General features: G+C 42.9%; 1 protein-coding gene across 4 annotated transcripts in view; it reads left to right on the forward strand.

Moving 5' to 3' along the window:
* The first annotated feature begins 2,822 nt into the window (after window positions 1–2,822).
* LOC121540285 (casein kinase I-like) overlaps window positions 2,823–18,073 on the forward strand; it is a 60,231-nt gene continuing 44,980 nt past the window's right edge. For 2 of the 4 annotated variants that reach the window (XM_045207774.1, XM_045207775.1), the window contains exons 1-2: window positions 2,823–3,009; window positions 5,312–6,104. In XM_045207774.1, the coding sequence (XP_045063709.1) occupies window positions 5,886–6,104 (219 nt within the window). In that variant the 5' untranslated portion in view covers window positions 2,823–3,009; window positions 5,312–5,885. The remainder of the gene's footprint in view (window positions 3,010–5,311; window positions 6,105–18,073) is intronic. The other 2 variants (XM_045207776.1, XM_045207777.1) reach the window with 1 other exon arrangement.

Below are 18,073 nucleotides of genomic sequence, written 5' to 3' on the forward strand. Positions count from 1 at the left end.
ACAGTGTTTCATGACTCCATGCAGACCATCTGGTATTATGAAACTTACCAAAAGTCTCACAAGTCCGTCTGTTATGGCCTGTGCGGTTCGGTCAGCACCCAATTCAATCAGTCCAATAAAGTCCGAAGTAAACTCTCCGTTGCTGGACACAGACACAATGTAAACTATTTCCTGCTCAGTTTTTGTGATATCCTCAGATCCATCAAAAGCATTCAGTAAAGGAACATCCTCAGAATAGGAAGACATGGGACGTGCGTGTTTAGCTTTATGGAAAGAGAAAAATATTAAACAGAGCTTGCCGCTGTTCTTCATTCAGCTTGTCTCGGCGACTGGACATTTATTCTCGGCTCGCTTTTAGCAATGGCTTGCGCCACATTCGTGTGCTCCTTGCTCTTTTCATGTTTGTCAAATAAAGGATGGTTGAAATTCTTTGAGCCTTTATAAAATGCACCTGTTTTGTCTGCTAGATGTGGATTTGAGCGGCAAATCTTGCACCACATTTCAGTGCGCTCATCGTTAGCTTCAAGCCACTTTTCCGAAAAAAGTATTTTCTTCGGCTCTGGCTCCAGTTGGCGTTTCTTTGTAGGTGGCGAAACTCCAAAGAATCTGCTTAATGTCTGTTGCTTTTTGACATCCCTGACAGTAGTTGACAAGCAACATGTCATGTGTAAGGTTAGATGAGAAGATCGGTCAAGTACGCAAAGGCGCGTAGTAACACAAGTGGCATTACGCATTCCTGATTTTTGTCGCACTTGCGTATCTGCGTACCAGTTATGTGCACCCCTGCATATAAAGTCTGACGTGCTTAAATCCAATGGGTTATTTCCTAGTATCGATAAAATCGATTTATTACATTTTAAAACGATGTTAGATCGATATATGTTGTCCAAAAGGCCAACTCGCCAAGCACAGATCGATGTAGTTGGATCATATGAATATAAATCGATACATCGATGTAGTAGATGGATCGTTACACCCCTACTTTTTATACAAATTTTTTTTCAGTAATGTTTTAAGAGTGAAAGGGAAGTAAGCAATCGCTCATCATAGGATCATACATATTTCAGTTACAATATTAGTTACAATATTAGTGTTAGTTAGATCATCATGTCAAAGCTGGACCTGCAAAGTCTGAACGACACAAGTGTGCAATGATTGGAGTGATTTTGTTTCTTTTTTTCTTGCTTTGCTTGTTTTCAAAAGGAAAAATCATAGTTGGTAAAAATAAAATAAACTTTCGTTGAAAGGTATCACACTGTATAATTTACAAATATCTAAAGAGGTTTAGTGGATGCCATAAAACATCTGTGGAGCTTGAAGATTTGTAGTACATAGATGTTTGGCAGAGATAATTCAAAAGAATAAAATCATAAACTCTATCTATCTATCGAGAGAGAGAGAGAGAGAGAGAGAGAGAGAGAGAGAGAGAGAGAAGTGTTTCCTTAGAGCAGTACATGCAGCAATCACTTAATGGAGTGATGTCATAATGGGCCACAAAACTTTGGGGATGTGGATGGAAAGTTACAGGCAGGAGAGGGGAACCAACAGAAGCAGGTCTTGAGACATGAGTTTGCCCCTTTTTGAAAACCTCTTGAGAGAGGATTGGTGGGATATATATACATACATACAAACATACATACACTCTAGTAGTGTGTGGAACTACTGGTACTGTGAGGAAAAAAAGATAGATGATGTAAAATGAAAAATAATAAAACAAGGAGTCCTCACCCTCTTCTTCATCCTCCTCACCCTCTTCTTCATCCTCCTCACCCTCTGGAATTTCCCTCTCTTTGTCAGACCCCTCACTTTCATCACATGCTGGCTCTCCCTCTTCCTCAACTTTCTCAAAACCTCGATTTGTTTCTCTCACTTTTTTGTTTGCTGGGGCAAAAAATGACTTTATGTCCCTTCCTCGTTTCATGATAACTATTAGAAGAAGAAAAAACGTAGGGGCATGCATTACATTTGTTACCTAACCATCCCTCCCTACTTAACACTGGCAGATAACCTGTTGATTACTTTACTAAAAATGTATTTGTTATCGCGATGCAACAGCCAAGACGGATGAAGTTACGTGGTTAACATCACAACATTGTGTAGACCTAGCAAGGATAGCCTACTAGCCTACTTTTTGGGTGCGCCACTCTAATTTACCCGTGTAGAACGTTGCCGTGTAGAGCGTTGCATTAGTTCCGCTTTTGGCGCTCGCGTGTAAAATAGTTATAAATTCATAATTTTTTATTTGGTCAGCACGGGGGGGCCACAGGGGTGGCCAGGGACATTTCCAGGGAGGCACGGGCCTCCCCCGGCCTCCGTGTAAAACCGCCACTGTCTGAGAGTCACCAGCAGCAAGAGCGACATCATTGATATACACAGAGAATAGGGAATATATGTTTCGAAAACCGGTTTGAAAGCTATGATTATTGACTAAACGTTAAAACACAGCGTCGGAATTGTAGTTCACATGGCGCCAACCGTGGGTAAATGTAACTGCTGAGAAGGGTTTTCAAGAGCTAATGTTTTCCTAGAAACAAATTACTCAACTTACCCCACTCTCCCCTACTTTTAAGTCTAGTGGTAGTGGGTTATATAGATAGCACCCTCAAGACACCAAAGTTAGACAAATAAATGCTCTTAAAAATCATGGAATATGATTTTGGTATGCGTTCCCAAATTACAGACCAGTAGCTCACAAAAGCTCTGCATTTGCATTTACGTAAATTGTACAGCTGGAAACTGACTCGGCATCTACGCACGACTATTTCCCTGGTCGCTTGATCTGTAGTATGAATTTAGTCATATTCTTCAAGCGAGGTGCGCTAGTTTACAAGCGGGAGGACAGCGCCGGTGGGAGAGGAAGAAGGTGACGCTGAATTATCGAATGCTAACTTAGTTATCGGCTGGGGAGGCTTAAAGAGACAACAACATCAAGCCCTAGCTAGCGAGGGGAGAAGATATTAAATCTCATAAATATGTGAACATGTTGATGCATCCACTTTGAAAATACAGGTAGGTAAAATTATTTATTTGATGATACTATACACGTTTAAGTAGGGGCGATTTTTCGAAGGCATTTACCCGTAAATTAACTATAGCTAACGTTAGCTAGCTGCAAATGGATTTCGGTTGTGAAGATTAAGGAGTTGCCCGCTGATATGTTTGGGAACTGAAAACAAACGCAGTTTCTTTGGTGAAATGCACTTTCGACTTTATTTTACGTACGGCTACAAGCCTCGTATAATGTTATCTTGCTAACGTAACGTTTGATAGCTATTTAGCTAGCTAACTATATTAGAAGGGTGTGTCTTGATTGATGTGAAATTAAGGTTATGTAATTAATGAGATGTGCTGCCCAGTTTTAGCTTGTTCTACTTGGCATTAGCTTGCTTAGCTGTACGGGACTGATCGGTGTGTTTTGGGAGCAATCAGTAACGTTAAACGATGGTATTTTCCATTATTACCCGATGAGCATACTAAATACAGTAACTAACTAACAATTTGCATAGTTTACAAAGTGGTAACCTAGCGTAGAAAGACGACAAACTGGTGACAAGTCAATATCTCAGCGACTGTTGCCACTTCCAAAATGACCTGCAGTTCTAGCGGCAGCTCAGCTTGATTATAGTCGCTAGCTTGCTAAATATAGCTAGTTTGCAAGTCTGAAACGATTTGATGAATTTTCCACGGTTGAAGGGAAGTATTTACGGAGTTGACAAGTAGAAAAAGATGGAAACCACATATTGATCATAAGTATTGTTCTCTTCGTATAGGTAGCTAGCTAGATGCCTTTCCTACACAACTGACAGCAGGTGCCATAGAACCACTAGGCTAGCTAGCACGAAGAGGACGTGAATGAGCTAAATTAGCGCGCTAGCTTGATGTGAGGCCTTCTTTCGCAGTGGAGTTGCCTTCGTCACAGAAACTATCTTTAGCTTGTCACTTTATGCTCACTTATTAGCTAGCTACCTAATTACAGACGTTAGTGTCTAGTTTGTCTATGTCACTGTTATCTAGCTAACGACTCAACTCTCTGGAGAGAAATTGAGAATAAGAGGTTAGGCCAGTAACGTTAGCTTGATAACAAGCAACATTTCGTAAAAATTCGTCAAGTAAACATTCGCCCAGGCATGCATTCTCTTTTCCTTGTCAAATGGCTACCAAAAGGGTTCAATGCAATGGTTCAATCACTATGTTGTCATTTGCAGCTACATTATATATTTATTTATTTATAGCTAGCTAGTATCTTTAGCTATATTGCTTGAAGGATGACTATATTGTAAACAAAGACAGTTGCTACTCTCAGTTGTTGGCAACTTGTCAGGTGAAACATAATGTGACAATATAATATTTGGTAACTGTTTGGTCATAACAGAGTGGGATTTAGTGACTAGTCATTGTAGTGTAATGTTCTGTTTATCTGTGGCTTTTCAGTTTGTCAGTTAAACAAAGTAGATTGGATAGATGGATGCATCACCAATGATACATATTTATTTTTACTGTCAGATTGAAATTTGGTTTCCCAATTAAAACTAGCCACACTTGCTACCCAACTCCAATCAAATCCCCCTCTTTTTTTCTCGATGTTTACATGACTGAGATGGAAGTAGAATTTATTCAGTACTCTATATTTCATAATTTGTGGATTCATGTAGTGGAATCAAGTAAAGGGGCTTCCATTTAATTGATTGACCGGTGTTGTTGCTGTAAGTAGACAATGATTGAACATGTGCATATTCTTTCACTCTTTGCACAGGTGAAGGAACACACACACATTCATACATTTAGCCTATTCTACTCGTGTAAGTTAGCCTAGTTTATTCTACTACTACTACTGTAAGAAGCTTATTGGGTAAGTTAAGTTGGTAAATGTTGTTTTACTTTATTTTTCTTTACATCTAATGCTTTTTCATGATTAACATGGATATTATAGGTAAGCCCTGTCGCTTCCCCTCTCTATTTCAATGCATCTCCTTTACTCTATGATGTGAATCAGTTTCCCAGGCTATGTGGATTAGGAGAGGCATTTTGGCAGTCATTAATCAGTTTAAGTGCATTTCCTGAGGAAAGCATAGCTGCCTGCCGATATTGCTGATATTACCTGCTCTCCACCAGTATCCACAACATCACAGGTCCCAAGGGGAGGAGAGGGAGGAAAGCTGGGCCTCAGGGTTATACAGAAACCTCCATGTATGCTATCCTATTCAAAGGCTGACAAATCATGATACCAGTGAAAACTGATATGATGATGAGGTTTAGAAAAGCTTAGGTTACACCTAAGGGCTAATTCAGTGTGTGTTTGCATGTCTTTCAGATATCCAACTAAACCGAACAGGACTCTACTGCAGTACCTCATCATTGTTGACACTGGCTCCACCATTGCCTCTTCTGCCGTGGCACTGGAACATGAAGAATGTCTGCTGTATTACCAAAGACTGACCAGAAGGAAGCAATGAGGGGCTTTGGGGGAAGTTGCCAAGCTGCGTTGTGGATCCAGTAGCTGGGATTCCGAGTGCTTGTTGTGTATGAGTGTGTGTTTGTGTGTGCGTGGGTGCATGCTAGCACAACCTGCCCCCTTCAGGCAGGGACATGCTACTCTGATACTTGAGTTGGAGAAACTGAGAAGAAAGGAGTCGACCTCCATAAACGAGGAGAAGGAAGAAGAGGAGAGCGCACGCAGTACAACATTGCCAGATAGAAATACTGGGTGTTTTGGCTGCAGTTTAACCCAGTGGAAGTGGCTTTTAATACACTGCACATTTCTATACAACACCTTTACTCTGTATTTGTATCGCCTCCCTCCCCTCTAAGAGTCCTTGTTGTTTTGGTGCCTCTGTGATTTGCATGGCCGGGGAGTAATCGTGGAGAGGCCAGGGTATCACAAGCTTATGGATTTTGACAAGAAGGTGGGTAAGGGAGAGACGGAGGAAGGGAAAAATATGTCTAAGGCGGCTGGCAGCAGGACTGTCCGGGGTACAGGGACCAACTCTGGGGTTCTTATGGTTGGCCCAAACTTCAGAGTCGGAAAGAAAATTGGCTGTGGCAATTTTGGAGAGCTGCGGCTGGGGAAGAACCTCTACACCAACGAATATGTGGCCATCAAATTGGTAAGGCCAACATGCTTGTCTAAACAGCATGACTGTGATGTGTTTCTGTTTGGATGCACTCCTACATTAATCATCCTCACCACTATAAAAAAAAAAAAAAATTATACTGTAGGTGGATATTTTGCCACCCCTCCCATCTAACATTTCTCATCACTACTTCACTACAACAACTAGTGCAGCATGCCATTGGTTTGCTGCTTTGTGACAGATGTTTTAGTGTTACTAGATTTGTGTTACTGTAGTTTGGCCAAGGCAATTGAATCCAGTTTCCTAATAGCAGCAGAACACCCCACCCCTGATGACTTGGTGACCTTTAAAGAGACAGGAAACATTTAAGTCCTGACATAAGTCTCTCCCTTATCTGTAGCTTGGCCTCATGCACTGTTAATGAGTCAACCATGCTCAGTTGGTATTATATTAAAGAGAAGGAAGAAGAATCAACTTCCCAAGATGTACTGTACACGTCAGAGAAACTGCCACTAGAACGCCTTCAGGGAACTAACAGAGTTGTTGCACAATATCACTATGAGAACAAGTCGACTACAGTACCATCTCAAGGTGATGTGTGCACAAACACACAGCAGAGCTCTTGCCTTTTTAGCTCAAAGGTGAAATAGAAACTCAGAGGTTGCAAGTCAAGTTTTTGAGTTCTGCAGCACGCAGAGAGTGGGTCTGGGAAACCACATGAAATGGCAAGGCTTGTTTATTTTCAGATTGGTGAAGGGAGGCCCAGACAGAAGCTGAGCTTCCTCTGCAACATACTTTAGTTTCTGTTTTCTTCCTCCAGTCATGTGTCAGTCCTGTACAGAGGATCAGTGTAAGCTTGAATGTCACCATAAACACTGGTATCTGTATGTTTTATTGGGGTCATTTAAAGTTGCCAATTAGAAATCTCCTGGAAAAAGGCCTTGGTGTAACTCTGCACCCTGCGAGAGAGAGGTTGTCATAGATAGTGTCTGACATAGATAGCGTCTGAACGCTGCATTCAAGTGTGGGTTTGACATCACTACCTACACCGCCACACTGGACCATGTATGATTATCTTTACAGTGGATTTCCCGGGGAGGTCATGATCTCTGACTAGGCACCCCTCTGACTGGGGGGGTTGGGATCGATAGTTACATATCGGGATATTATTTGACGATGCATAGTTTTGACTGTCGCAATATTTTTGCACTTGTTGGCTGTACCTGTACCAAAACTCCAGTGTTTTTCCTTCATAGCTTGTTCTCATCTTCTTTTTAAATAGGGAGCCAATTTGCTTTCAGCACTTTTATTTCCATGACTGATCAAAACTTGTTTTCTCATGGCTCTCTCTTGTCCCTCTACAGCAGACATATGGTAAGCAATAGGTTTGGAACAGAATCTCAATAAAATCACACTATCGAATCGCAATACATATCGTATCGGCACCAAGGTATTGTGATAATATCGTAACGTGAGGTCCCTGGCAATTCCCAGCCCTAGTTTTCGTGATATCTTTTCTAACTTTATTATTGCGCAGAGCTCTAACATTACAGCACAGCGGACCGCTCTCTGCGACATCGTGTTGGCCAAATGTTACAAAGTAGCGAGGCACAGTGCCAGCAGTCAGTCAGATACATGCTGATATCTGAGAACAGTCCCATAACTTTGGTGCCGTACAACTTAATCAACAAGCTGGTAACTAGCTACAATATGGCCATTCAAACAAGCTTGCACTAGGCTGCTAGCTGTTGCAAGTTTGCTCAGCTGAACAAGCATGGTTTGCCGTAGTAGCTAATGCGTCATTGCTTTCGAGAGTGGAGTGATTTTCAGAATTAGGAACTTGTGTTAGGCGGATGAGCAAAATCTACATTTTTAGAGATGTTCCACGTCCTACAAGACAGATTGGTTGAGGGATGATTTTTGCATAGGAGTGACGCCATCTGACGTGAGACAATGCCTCTAACTCTGGCAATTTGACTGGTAAACTCGTGGGTACACTCGCAATGGCTGCCTGGTATTGTGATGCAATAATTTCCATGGTAATGTAGAATGTTCATTCATATGATATCTGATGTGGGTCATACAATGGAATGTATTTTTTGTAATGTCAGTTGAGGTGAATCAACAAATCAAAGCACAGATTGAAGGGTACACTTCCTGCTTTTACTTCCCACTTTGCTCCTAGGCCAAAAAATATACAGTGAGGGAAAAAAGTATTTGATCCCCTGCTGATTTTGTATGTTTGCCCAATGACAAAGACATGATCAGTCTATAATTTTAATGGTAGGTTTATTTGAACAGTGAGAGACAGAATAACAACAAAAAAATCCAGAAAAACGCATGTCAAAAATGTTATAAATTGAATTGCATTTTAATGAGGGAAATAAGTATTTGACCCCTCTGCAAAACATGACTTAGTACTTGGTGGCAAAACCCTTGTTGGCAATCACATAGGTCAGATGTTTCTTGTAGTTGGCCACAAGGTTTGCACACATCTCAGGAGGGATTTTGTCCCACTCCTCTTTGCAGATCTTCTCCAAGTCATTAAGGTTTCGAGGCTGACGTTTGGCAACTCGAACCTTCAGCTCCCTCCACAGATTTTCTATGGGATTAAGGTCTGGAGACTGGCTAGGCCACTCCAGGACCTTAATGTGCTTCTTCTTGAGCCACTCCTTTGTTGCCTTGGGTGTGTGTTTTGGGTCGTTGTCATGCTGGAATACACATCCACGATTTTCAATGCCCTGGCTGAGGGAAGGAGGTTCTCACCCAAGAATTGACGCTACATGGCCCCGTCCATCGTCCCTTTTATGTGGTGAAGTTGTCCTGTCCCCTTAGCAGAAAAACACCCACAAAGCATAGTGTTTCCACCTCCATGTTTGACGGTGGTGATGGTGTTCTTCGGGTCATAGGCAGCATTCCTCCTCCTCCAAACACGGCGAGTTGAGTTGATGCCAAAGAGCTCGATTTTGGTCTCCTCTGACCACAACACTTTCACCCATTCAGATGTTCATTGGCAAACTTCAGAGCAGGGGGACCTTGCGGGCGCTGCAGGATTTCAGTCCTTCACAGCGTAGGGTGTTACCAATTGTTTTCTTGGTGACTATGGTCCCAGCTGCCTTGAGATCATTGACAAGATCCTCCCGTGTAGTTCTGGGCTGATTCCTCACCGTTCTCATGATCATTGCAACTCCACGAGGTGAGATATTGCATTTGCAAATAATCGCACCAACTGTTGTCACCTTCTCACCAAGCTGCTTGGCGATGGTCTTGTAGCCCATTCCAGCCTTGTGTAGGTCTACAATCTTGTCCCTGAGATCCTTGGAGAGCTCTTTGGTCTTGGCCATGGTGGAGAGTTTGGAATCTGATTGATTGCTTCTGTGGACAGGTGTCTTTTTATACAGGTAACAAACTGAGATTAGGAGCACTCCCTTCAAGAGTGTGCTCCTAATCTCAGCTCAGTTTTTTATGTTGTTATTCTGTCTCTCACTGTTCAAATAAACCTACCATTAAAATTATAGACTGATCATTTCTTTGTCAGTGGGTAAACGTACAAAATCAGCAGGGGATCAAATACTTTTTTCCCTCACTGTACAGGTTAAGACAACGTTGTCACAAATCTGGGACCAGCACAGTTGCTAACTAGCATAGCTGTTCCCATTGTTGCGAAGAGTTATGGGATATTAGAATCCCTTGTCTTAACCTTTGTCATCTTCAACCTAGCTTTGCTCCTATGGGTAAACTCGCAATGGCCGCCAGTCCACCCATTATGCCATCATGGACTTGAATGGGGACACCCGTTCTTTTCATTCTATTTCTATGGCAGCACATGCATTCAGGAGCGGAGTAAAGGAGAAAATGTGTGTTAAAATATTTTTTAAACTATTCGAACGTTTGGTTAAGGAGACTATGGTCATTTGGCTGGCCAATTGCAGTCATCCAAAATTCCATGCCCGTCACAGCGTTGCACCGGTGTGATTTAGGACTTCTAACCCCTTTTTAAGCATTACGTGAGCCGCAGACTTTTGGGTTGTACCATTGGATTCATCTATTTCTTCTGCGTCGGTTAGCGGGGGCTGAGCTAGAACTGTGTTTGTGAGACAAGGGCGGATCCCGAAGGCGCCAGGGGGCCGGGTCTTTTTTACACAAATGCCTGTATAGTCAGAATGGTTTGAGGTGCAAACTATTAAAAGCTACACTACATGGCCAAAATTATGTGGTCACCCCTTAAAATGAGTGGATTCTGCTATTTCAGCCACACCTGTTGCTGACAGGTGTATAAAATCGAGCACACCGCCATGCAATCTCCATAGACTCCATAGATAAATAGCCTTGGTTTCTCAAATGACTGCCTCGCCTGGTTCACCAACTACTTCTCAGATAGAGTTCAGTGTGTCAAATCGGAGGGCCTGTTGTCTGGACCTATGGCAGTCTCTATGGGGGTGCCACAGGGTTCAATTCTTGGGCCGACACTTTTCTCCGTGTATATCAATGATGTCGCTCTTGCTGCTGGTGACTCTCAGATCCACCTCTACGCAGACGACACCATTTTGTATACATCTGGCCCTTCATTGGACACTGTGTTAACAAACCTCCAAACGAGCTTCAATGCCATACAACACTCCTTCAGTAGCCTCCAACTGCTCTTAAACACTAGTAAAACTAAATGCATGCTTTTCAATCGAACGCTGCTGGCACCCGCCCACCCGACTAGAATCACTACTCTAGACGGGTCTGACCTAGAGTATGTGGACAACTACAAATATCTAGGTGTCTGGTTAGACTGTAAACTCTCCTTCCAGACTCACATAAAGAATCTCCAATCCAAAGTTAAATCTAGAATCGGCTTCCTATTTCGCAACAAAGCCTCCTTCACTCATGCTGCCAAACATGCCCTCGTAAAACTGACTATCCTACCGATCCTTGACTTCGGCGATGTCATTTACAAAATAGCCTCCAACACTCTACTCAGAAAATTGGATGTAGTCTATCACAGTGCCATCCGTTTTGTCTCCAAAGCCCCATACGCTACACACCACTGTGACCTGTACGCTCTTGTTGGCTGGTCCTCACTACATGTTCGTCGTCAAACCCACTGGCTCCAGGCCATCTATAAATCACTGCTAGGCAAATCCCCGCCTTATCTTAGCTCATTGGTCACCATAGCAGCACCCACCCGTAGTCTGCGCTCCAGCAGGTATATCTCACTGGTCATTCCCAAAGCCAACACCTCCTTTGGCCGCCATTCCTTCCAGTTCTCTGCTGCCAATGACTGGAACGAATTAAAAAAATCTCTGAAGCTGGAGACTCTTATCTCCCTCACTAACTTTAAGCATCAGTTGTCAGAGCACCTTACCGATCACTGCACCTGTACACAGCCCATCTGAAATTAGCCCACCCAACTACCTCATCCCTATATTGTTATTTATTTTGCTCTTTTGCACCCCAGTATCTCTATTTGCACATAATCTCTTGCACATCTAGCATTCCAGTGTTAATACTATTGTAATTATTTTGCACTATAGCCTATTTATTGCCTTACCTCCATAACTTGCTACATTTGCACACACTGTATATATATTTTCTGTGGTATTTTTGACTTTATGTTTTTTACCCCATATGTAACTCTGTGTTGTTTTTATCGCACTGCTTTGCTTTATCTTGGCCAGGTCGCAGTTGTAAATGAGAACTTGTTCTCAACTGGCTTACCTGGTTAAATAAAGGTGAAATATATATATTTTTAAATAGACAAAGATTGGCAGTAGAATGGCCAGTACTGAAGAGCTCAGTGACTTTCAACGTGGCACCATCATAGGATGCCACCTTCCCAAAAAGTCAGTTTGTCAAATTTCTGCCCTGCTAGAGCTGCCCCGGTCAACTGTAAGTGCTGTTATTGTGAAGTGGAAATGTCTAGAAGCAACAAGGCCGCGTAGTGGTAGGCCACACAAGCTCACAGAACGGGACTGCTGGGTGGTGTAGCGCGTAAAACTCAGTACGGAGTTCCAAACTGCCTCTGGAAGCAACGTCTGCATAAGAACTGTTTGTCAGGAGCTTCATGAAATGGGTCTCCATGGCCGAGCAGCCGCACACAAGCCTAAGATCACCATGCGCAATGCCAAACATCGGCTGGAGTGCTGTAAAGCTCGCCGCCATTGGACTCTGGAGCAGTGGAAACTAGTGATGAATCACGCTTCTCCATCTGGCAGTCCGATGGACGAATCTGGGTTTGGCGGATGCCAGGTGAATGCTACCTGCCCCAATGTATATTGCCAACTGTAAAGTTTGGTGGACGAGGAATAATGGTCTGGGGCTGTTTTTTATGGTTAGAGTGAAGGGAAATCTTAATGCTACAGCATACAATGACATTCTAGACGATTCTGTGCTTCCAACTTTGTGGCAACAGTTTGGTGAAGGCCCTCTCCTGTTTCAGTATGACAATGCCCCTGTGCACAAAGCGAGGTCCATACAGAAATGGTTTGTCGAGATCGGTGTGGAAGAGCTTGACTGGCCTGCACAGAGCCCTGACCTCAACCCCATCGAACACCTTTGGGATTAATTGGAACGCCGACTGCGAGCCAGGCCTAATCGCCCAACATCAGTGCCTGACCTCACTAATGCTCTTGTGGCTGAGTGGAAGCAAGTCCCCGCAGCAATGTTCCAACATCTAGTGGAAAGCTTTACCAGAAGAGTGAAGGCTGTTATAGCAGCAAAGGGGGGACCAACTCCATATTAATACCCATGATTTTGGAAGGATGTGTTCGACGAGCAAGTGTCCACATACTTTTGACCATGTAGTGTATCTTTGAAAAGCTGAGACTCTCAAGAACGCGTGTAACATGTTTTGCTTTATGACACTCACAAGCTACACAAGAGTCCTTAGAAGGTAAGGGGTTGTTCTACATAGAATACCATAGGGAATCCCAGGACATAGTGTCTATAGTACTGTAATAAGCTCACATAGTTGCTGTCACAAACTCCAAACTCCACACAGTTGTCACTGACTAGTTGGATATTCAGTTTTTTTCAGGTTTTTGCTTTGGCGGACCTTATTTTTTTAAATTGACATTTGTCAATAAAATTCATGAATGCAACTGTTTATTTCAAATTGTTTCTACTAGTAGCCCTGGTCCTGAAAATAAAATGGGATAACACTTAATTGTGAGGCTAAATAGAAAGGCTGGACATGCAGATAAATGAAAATCAGATTAATGTAAAGCCAATTTTTGCTTGGGTCTTTTGACTGATAGGGTTAACACTGCCAGCAAGATGTTGTTTTCTCCATCGAAATGTAGGCTTTTATGTGCTGCTGGTTTGACTTGTGTCCTCTCCTCTGAGGCCCTGACCTCAGTTTGGGTATGAGTGGCAGGTGCTGCTTTAGCTCTGCTTTAGCTCCCTGGTCACTCACCCATGCAGGCCCTGGATACCCAGTGAATGTTACAGCCCAGTCTAATATGGTTTCTGTGTTGCCAGGATTAATTAGCCTCTGTTCATTATGGACTGACAAGTGTCTTGTGTATTTTCTCTGCCTCGTACGGCATTGCACGAGCAGCGTGCGTGCTATTGGGCGATGCCAGCACCTGGGACAAAGGTGAATGCCAGTGTCACCCTTCCCAGACGTGTGAGAACAGAAAGAGACGTATTAGTCACAGCCCTCTGTCAGAGTATCTGGAACTGCACTGCACGTTCATGGACAGAAGGGAAAAAAAGCAGAGCGAGGAACTGCTGAGCGCTGAAAGGTCGTCTTTGTTAGCCAGCCTTGTCCACACACAGTGGTCTAGTCTTTGGTTCAGCTGTGCACTCTCTCACACTGACAAACCCCTCAGTGATGGAAGCAGGAGGCCGCTCCTGTAAGTACACTGCAGGCTTACACTCTTGGGGGGGGGGGGGATCCCGAGCCTTAAAGAGAAACATCCTAACAGCTTTACGGTAATGGCAGCTCATCATTCACATTTAAGCAATTTATTTGAAATACATCCATAACATTTTACCTCTGCTCTCCTGTCGTGACTTGTGATTTTTATGGATTATCTATTATGTTGTTTGACATCCATTGGCCTTTTTCTGATCCCATTTGTATTAGGCTACTACTCATTTATCTTTTACTGCCCCAGGGAGGTTCTCTTTTCCACTCTCCACTATCTCCCCCCAGTTAAAGTTTCCCTCTCTCCTGGTTGGTACCTTCCTTGCTGTTTGAGTGGACTAGGGACCTGACAATCAAGGTCATCAATGCCCTGGTGCCCCCTCAATAAATTTGCCATGGATGTAGAGATAAGGGATCCCTGCTCCCCGTCACGCACACACACTCATGCTTAGGGCGAGGACAGTAAATTGAAATCGGCCTCCATCCTTCTATAAGGAAGAGGAGGCGGGGGGTAGTCAGTCTTGTCTCATTTCTCCTCGTCATGTACAGTCATTTCTTGACAGCTGGATATACGGTGGATGGGGGTTGTTAAACATGCCACCTATTAGGCTTATACAGCATTGTGTTCTACTACACGGCATTGTGTTCTACTACACGGCATTGTGTTCTACTACACGGCATTGTGTTCTACTACACGGCATTGTGTTCTACTACACGGCATTGTGTTCTACTACACGGCATTGTGTTCTACTACACGGCATTGTGTTCTACTACACGGCATTGTGTTCTACTACTAGTTGGCTGGACCTGCTGTTGACTGAAGGACAGCTTCTGCTTTGACTGGCAATAACTAGGGATGTAATCATTCACTGATACGCATCGGTCCCCGGTTCGAATGTTTAAGACATCGGTCTGTGGGACCCCAAACCGATCCAAATGTAGCCTGCATTGGTCAGGTAATCAATTTAAACTTTACGAATCGACGGTTCACTAAAATGTTTTACTCAAATTACTTTCTCTCTACCTTCCGAAAATACCTAATATTTTGTGACAACTGCGTCCTCTCCTTCAGTGTCGAACTAAGCATGTAATTGTGTTGACAGTCATTGATCTACAAGTCATTTAGCCTAGTCAAAACTGCACACTGACCAATGAGAGGTAGGCCTATTGCTGATCTTCCACATCTGCCCGTCACCTTCAGCATTCAAATGCGCAATATTAGGCTTTATTAGTTGAGTGACCACCAATGTAATTTGCTAGGTTATTTTGATCGAATGCGCTGTTGAAAATTGTTTTAATGGGATAAAAGTAGCCTAAGCTACCGCGGGAGACAACTCTCATCTGGCTATAGTGGTCCCGTGTAGCTCAGTTGGTAGAGCATGGCGCTTGCAACGCCAGGGTTGTGGGTTCGATTCCCAGGGGGTGCCAGTATGAAAATGTATGCACTCACTAACTGTAAGTCGCTCTGGATAAGAGCGTCTGCTAAATGACAAATGTAAATGTATACATGCTGATCATGGTTTACATTCAATTTTATTTCTTTATTTTATTTTGATTGTTCAGGTTCACCGTCAGCAATAGTTTTGGTACTTTTGCTTAACTTTACAGGGTAAAGTTGATAATTTCATAACGAGGACAGCGGGAGAAGAAGAGAAGCTCACTCCCAAGTCAGTCAACTTCCAAACAGTCTAAACCATTCAATTATGAGATTGGGTGAAATCCAAAGATGTGCTATATATTCAAGTTCCACGTTTTATTGTCACGTGCACTAGTACAGTGAAATTCATTTTTTGCGAGCTCTTTCCAAACATTGCAGTAATCAATGCAGTATGTCATAGCTAATTAAAAAATATGAATATTGATACATTACTAACACTTTTTTTAATCTGTTAAAATGACAAACTCATTAGTGATGGTGATTTCAGAAAATGTTCCCTTATGGCTCAGCTCAGGTGCCTACATACAGTGAGCTCCACATGTATTGGGGTAGTGACATTTTTTGTTTTGGCGCCTACTCCAGCTCTTTGGATTTGAAATGATACCATTACTATGAGGTTAAAGTGCAGACTGTCTGCTTTAGTTTGAGGTTATTTTCATCCATTTCAGGTGAACAGTTTAGAAATTACAGCACTTTTTGTACATAGTCCCCCCATTTTAGGGAACCAAAAGTATTGAGACAAATTCACTTGTCCCAAGTAGTAAAAAAAGTGTCCTATATTCCTAGCATGCAATGATTACATCAAGCTTGTGACTACACATTTGTTGAATGCATTTGCTGTTTGTTTTGGTTGTGTTTCAGATAATTTTGTGCCGAATAGAAATGAATGGTAAATAATGTATCCAACAAATGTGTAGAGTCACAAGCTTGATGTAGTCATTGCGTGCTATGAATATGGGACCAGAAATACCAAATTAATGTTTATGCAACAAATGTTAGTGCATCGAACCGAATCGCACCGAATCGTTCCTCTAATCTAACCGAATCGCACCGAATCATTTCAAACTAAAGCGTATCATTCCTGTATCGGAGCCCATGTATTGAATCGTCTTCAAAGGGAAAGATGCACATCCCTAGCAATAACTCACGGCTGTTGAAGGCGAGTGATACAGATGTTGGATCTTAATTTGATCACCCTGTTGCAGGATAACTTTTCTTCAATGCAGGAAATTTGAGGTTTAAAAAGGCTTCTGAAGTTTTGTAATTTCCACTTTGAAATTTGACTTGATTTTCCCTAATGAAAAATTTATCAACCCCCTACAAAAATGTCAATTTATTATCCACATAATTCACATTTCCTGTTGCAGGATTATGTTCCTGCAGGAGCAAACTGGCTCAAATGTAAGATCCTACATCTGTAAGTGAAATACACTTCCATGGAGACTCTTTATAAGTCCCCACTGCCGAATGACTGATATTGGAATGACCTTGTAGTGCTCATTACTACTTAGTGGATATGATATGTAGCTATGTGAAAACGGAAGAGACAGAATTGTGGTCAACCATAACATGGAAACCAGAGTTGCAGTAACTTATTCCACATTTGACTGTATCACTCCCTTTGCAGCTTGTGGAGGTGGTTGAAGTGTGTTAAAGTACCAATGCTCGATCAGCATGCTAACCGAGTAACCCTGTGATGTCAAAAGCATGTAAAAAGGCAGCTTTTAGTGAACAGGCTACTGGCTTAATTAATCAATGCCCATTTTGTACATAAAAAAAAACAAAACATTTTAGTCATTTAGCAGACGCTCTTATCCAGAGCGACTTTCAGTTAGTGAGTGCATACATTTTTCAAGCTGTTGCTCTAGAAAGTATTTATTATGAGCTATAAAACCCAGTGCTGTGATGTGGGGGGAGAGAGTAGTAGTAGTAGTTGTAGTCGTAGTCCATCTCGTGTCAGAGTGGAGCTGCCTGAGTCACTGCTACCAGTGTTCTGTGTCTCGGCAGCTGTCACAGAAATGTTTGAAGTGCTGCTATCACGCGGGGGCAGCTGCTGGCTCCATCTGGGGCCTGAAACCTCATCTGAAACAGGAGAAGGGCTGGACACAGGCCAGCTGTTGCTCTCTTGCCTGTTCCACACCTCTGGCCATAAAGGCTGATGGACCCACCCCTCGCACCCTGTTTACTATTTTAGCATCACTCATGTCCTTATGCAGGTTTGGCCACAGTGACGATAGCTGGGCTTATGAGCCGTTTGAATGTTCACTCTGCTCTCCCATTTGTATGGTTTAATATTTAACTGTAGGTTATAATCAGGGATGCCCGTTTCTCTGAACTCCGCACCACTTACAGTGCCAGCACAGGGATTTTTCTGCCATTGAAATCCTTTTTTCTGACTAACACTAACTAAACCCCTTTAACGTTACAGCAAGTCTCTGCCGGCAGGCAGCAGCTAGCCACCTGACTGACATATCTAAGCGAAACAATTTTTTGGGGGGTCGCAGATGTTTAAAAAATGGCCTCATGTCCGGCATCTCACAAACTCTCTAGTCTGTCAGCGGCGTCTCTAGTTGCCTTCTTGTATAGCCACTTGCCTTTGGTCGGCTGATCCCGACTCCGATCTGGGGTAGGTCGTTTCACGTCTCACTGGCCCTTGCCCTGTGCCGCGACTCGTGAGAGTGAGAGTTAGCGTTCTGGCACAAACTG

Source organism: Coregonus clupeaformis, chromosome 26 (genome assembly GCF_020615455.1).
Source record: "Coregonus clupeaformis isolate EN_2021a chromosome 26, ASM2061545v1, whole genome shotgun sequence".
Taxonomy (NCBI): domain Eukaryota; kingdom Metazoa; phylum Chordata; class Actinopteri; order Salmoniformes; family Salmonidae; genus Coregonus; species Coregonus clupeaformis.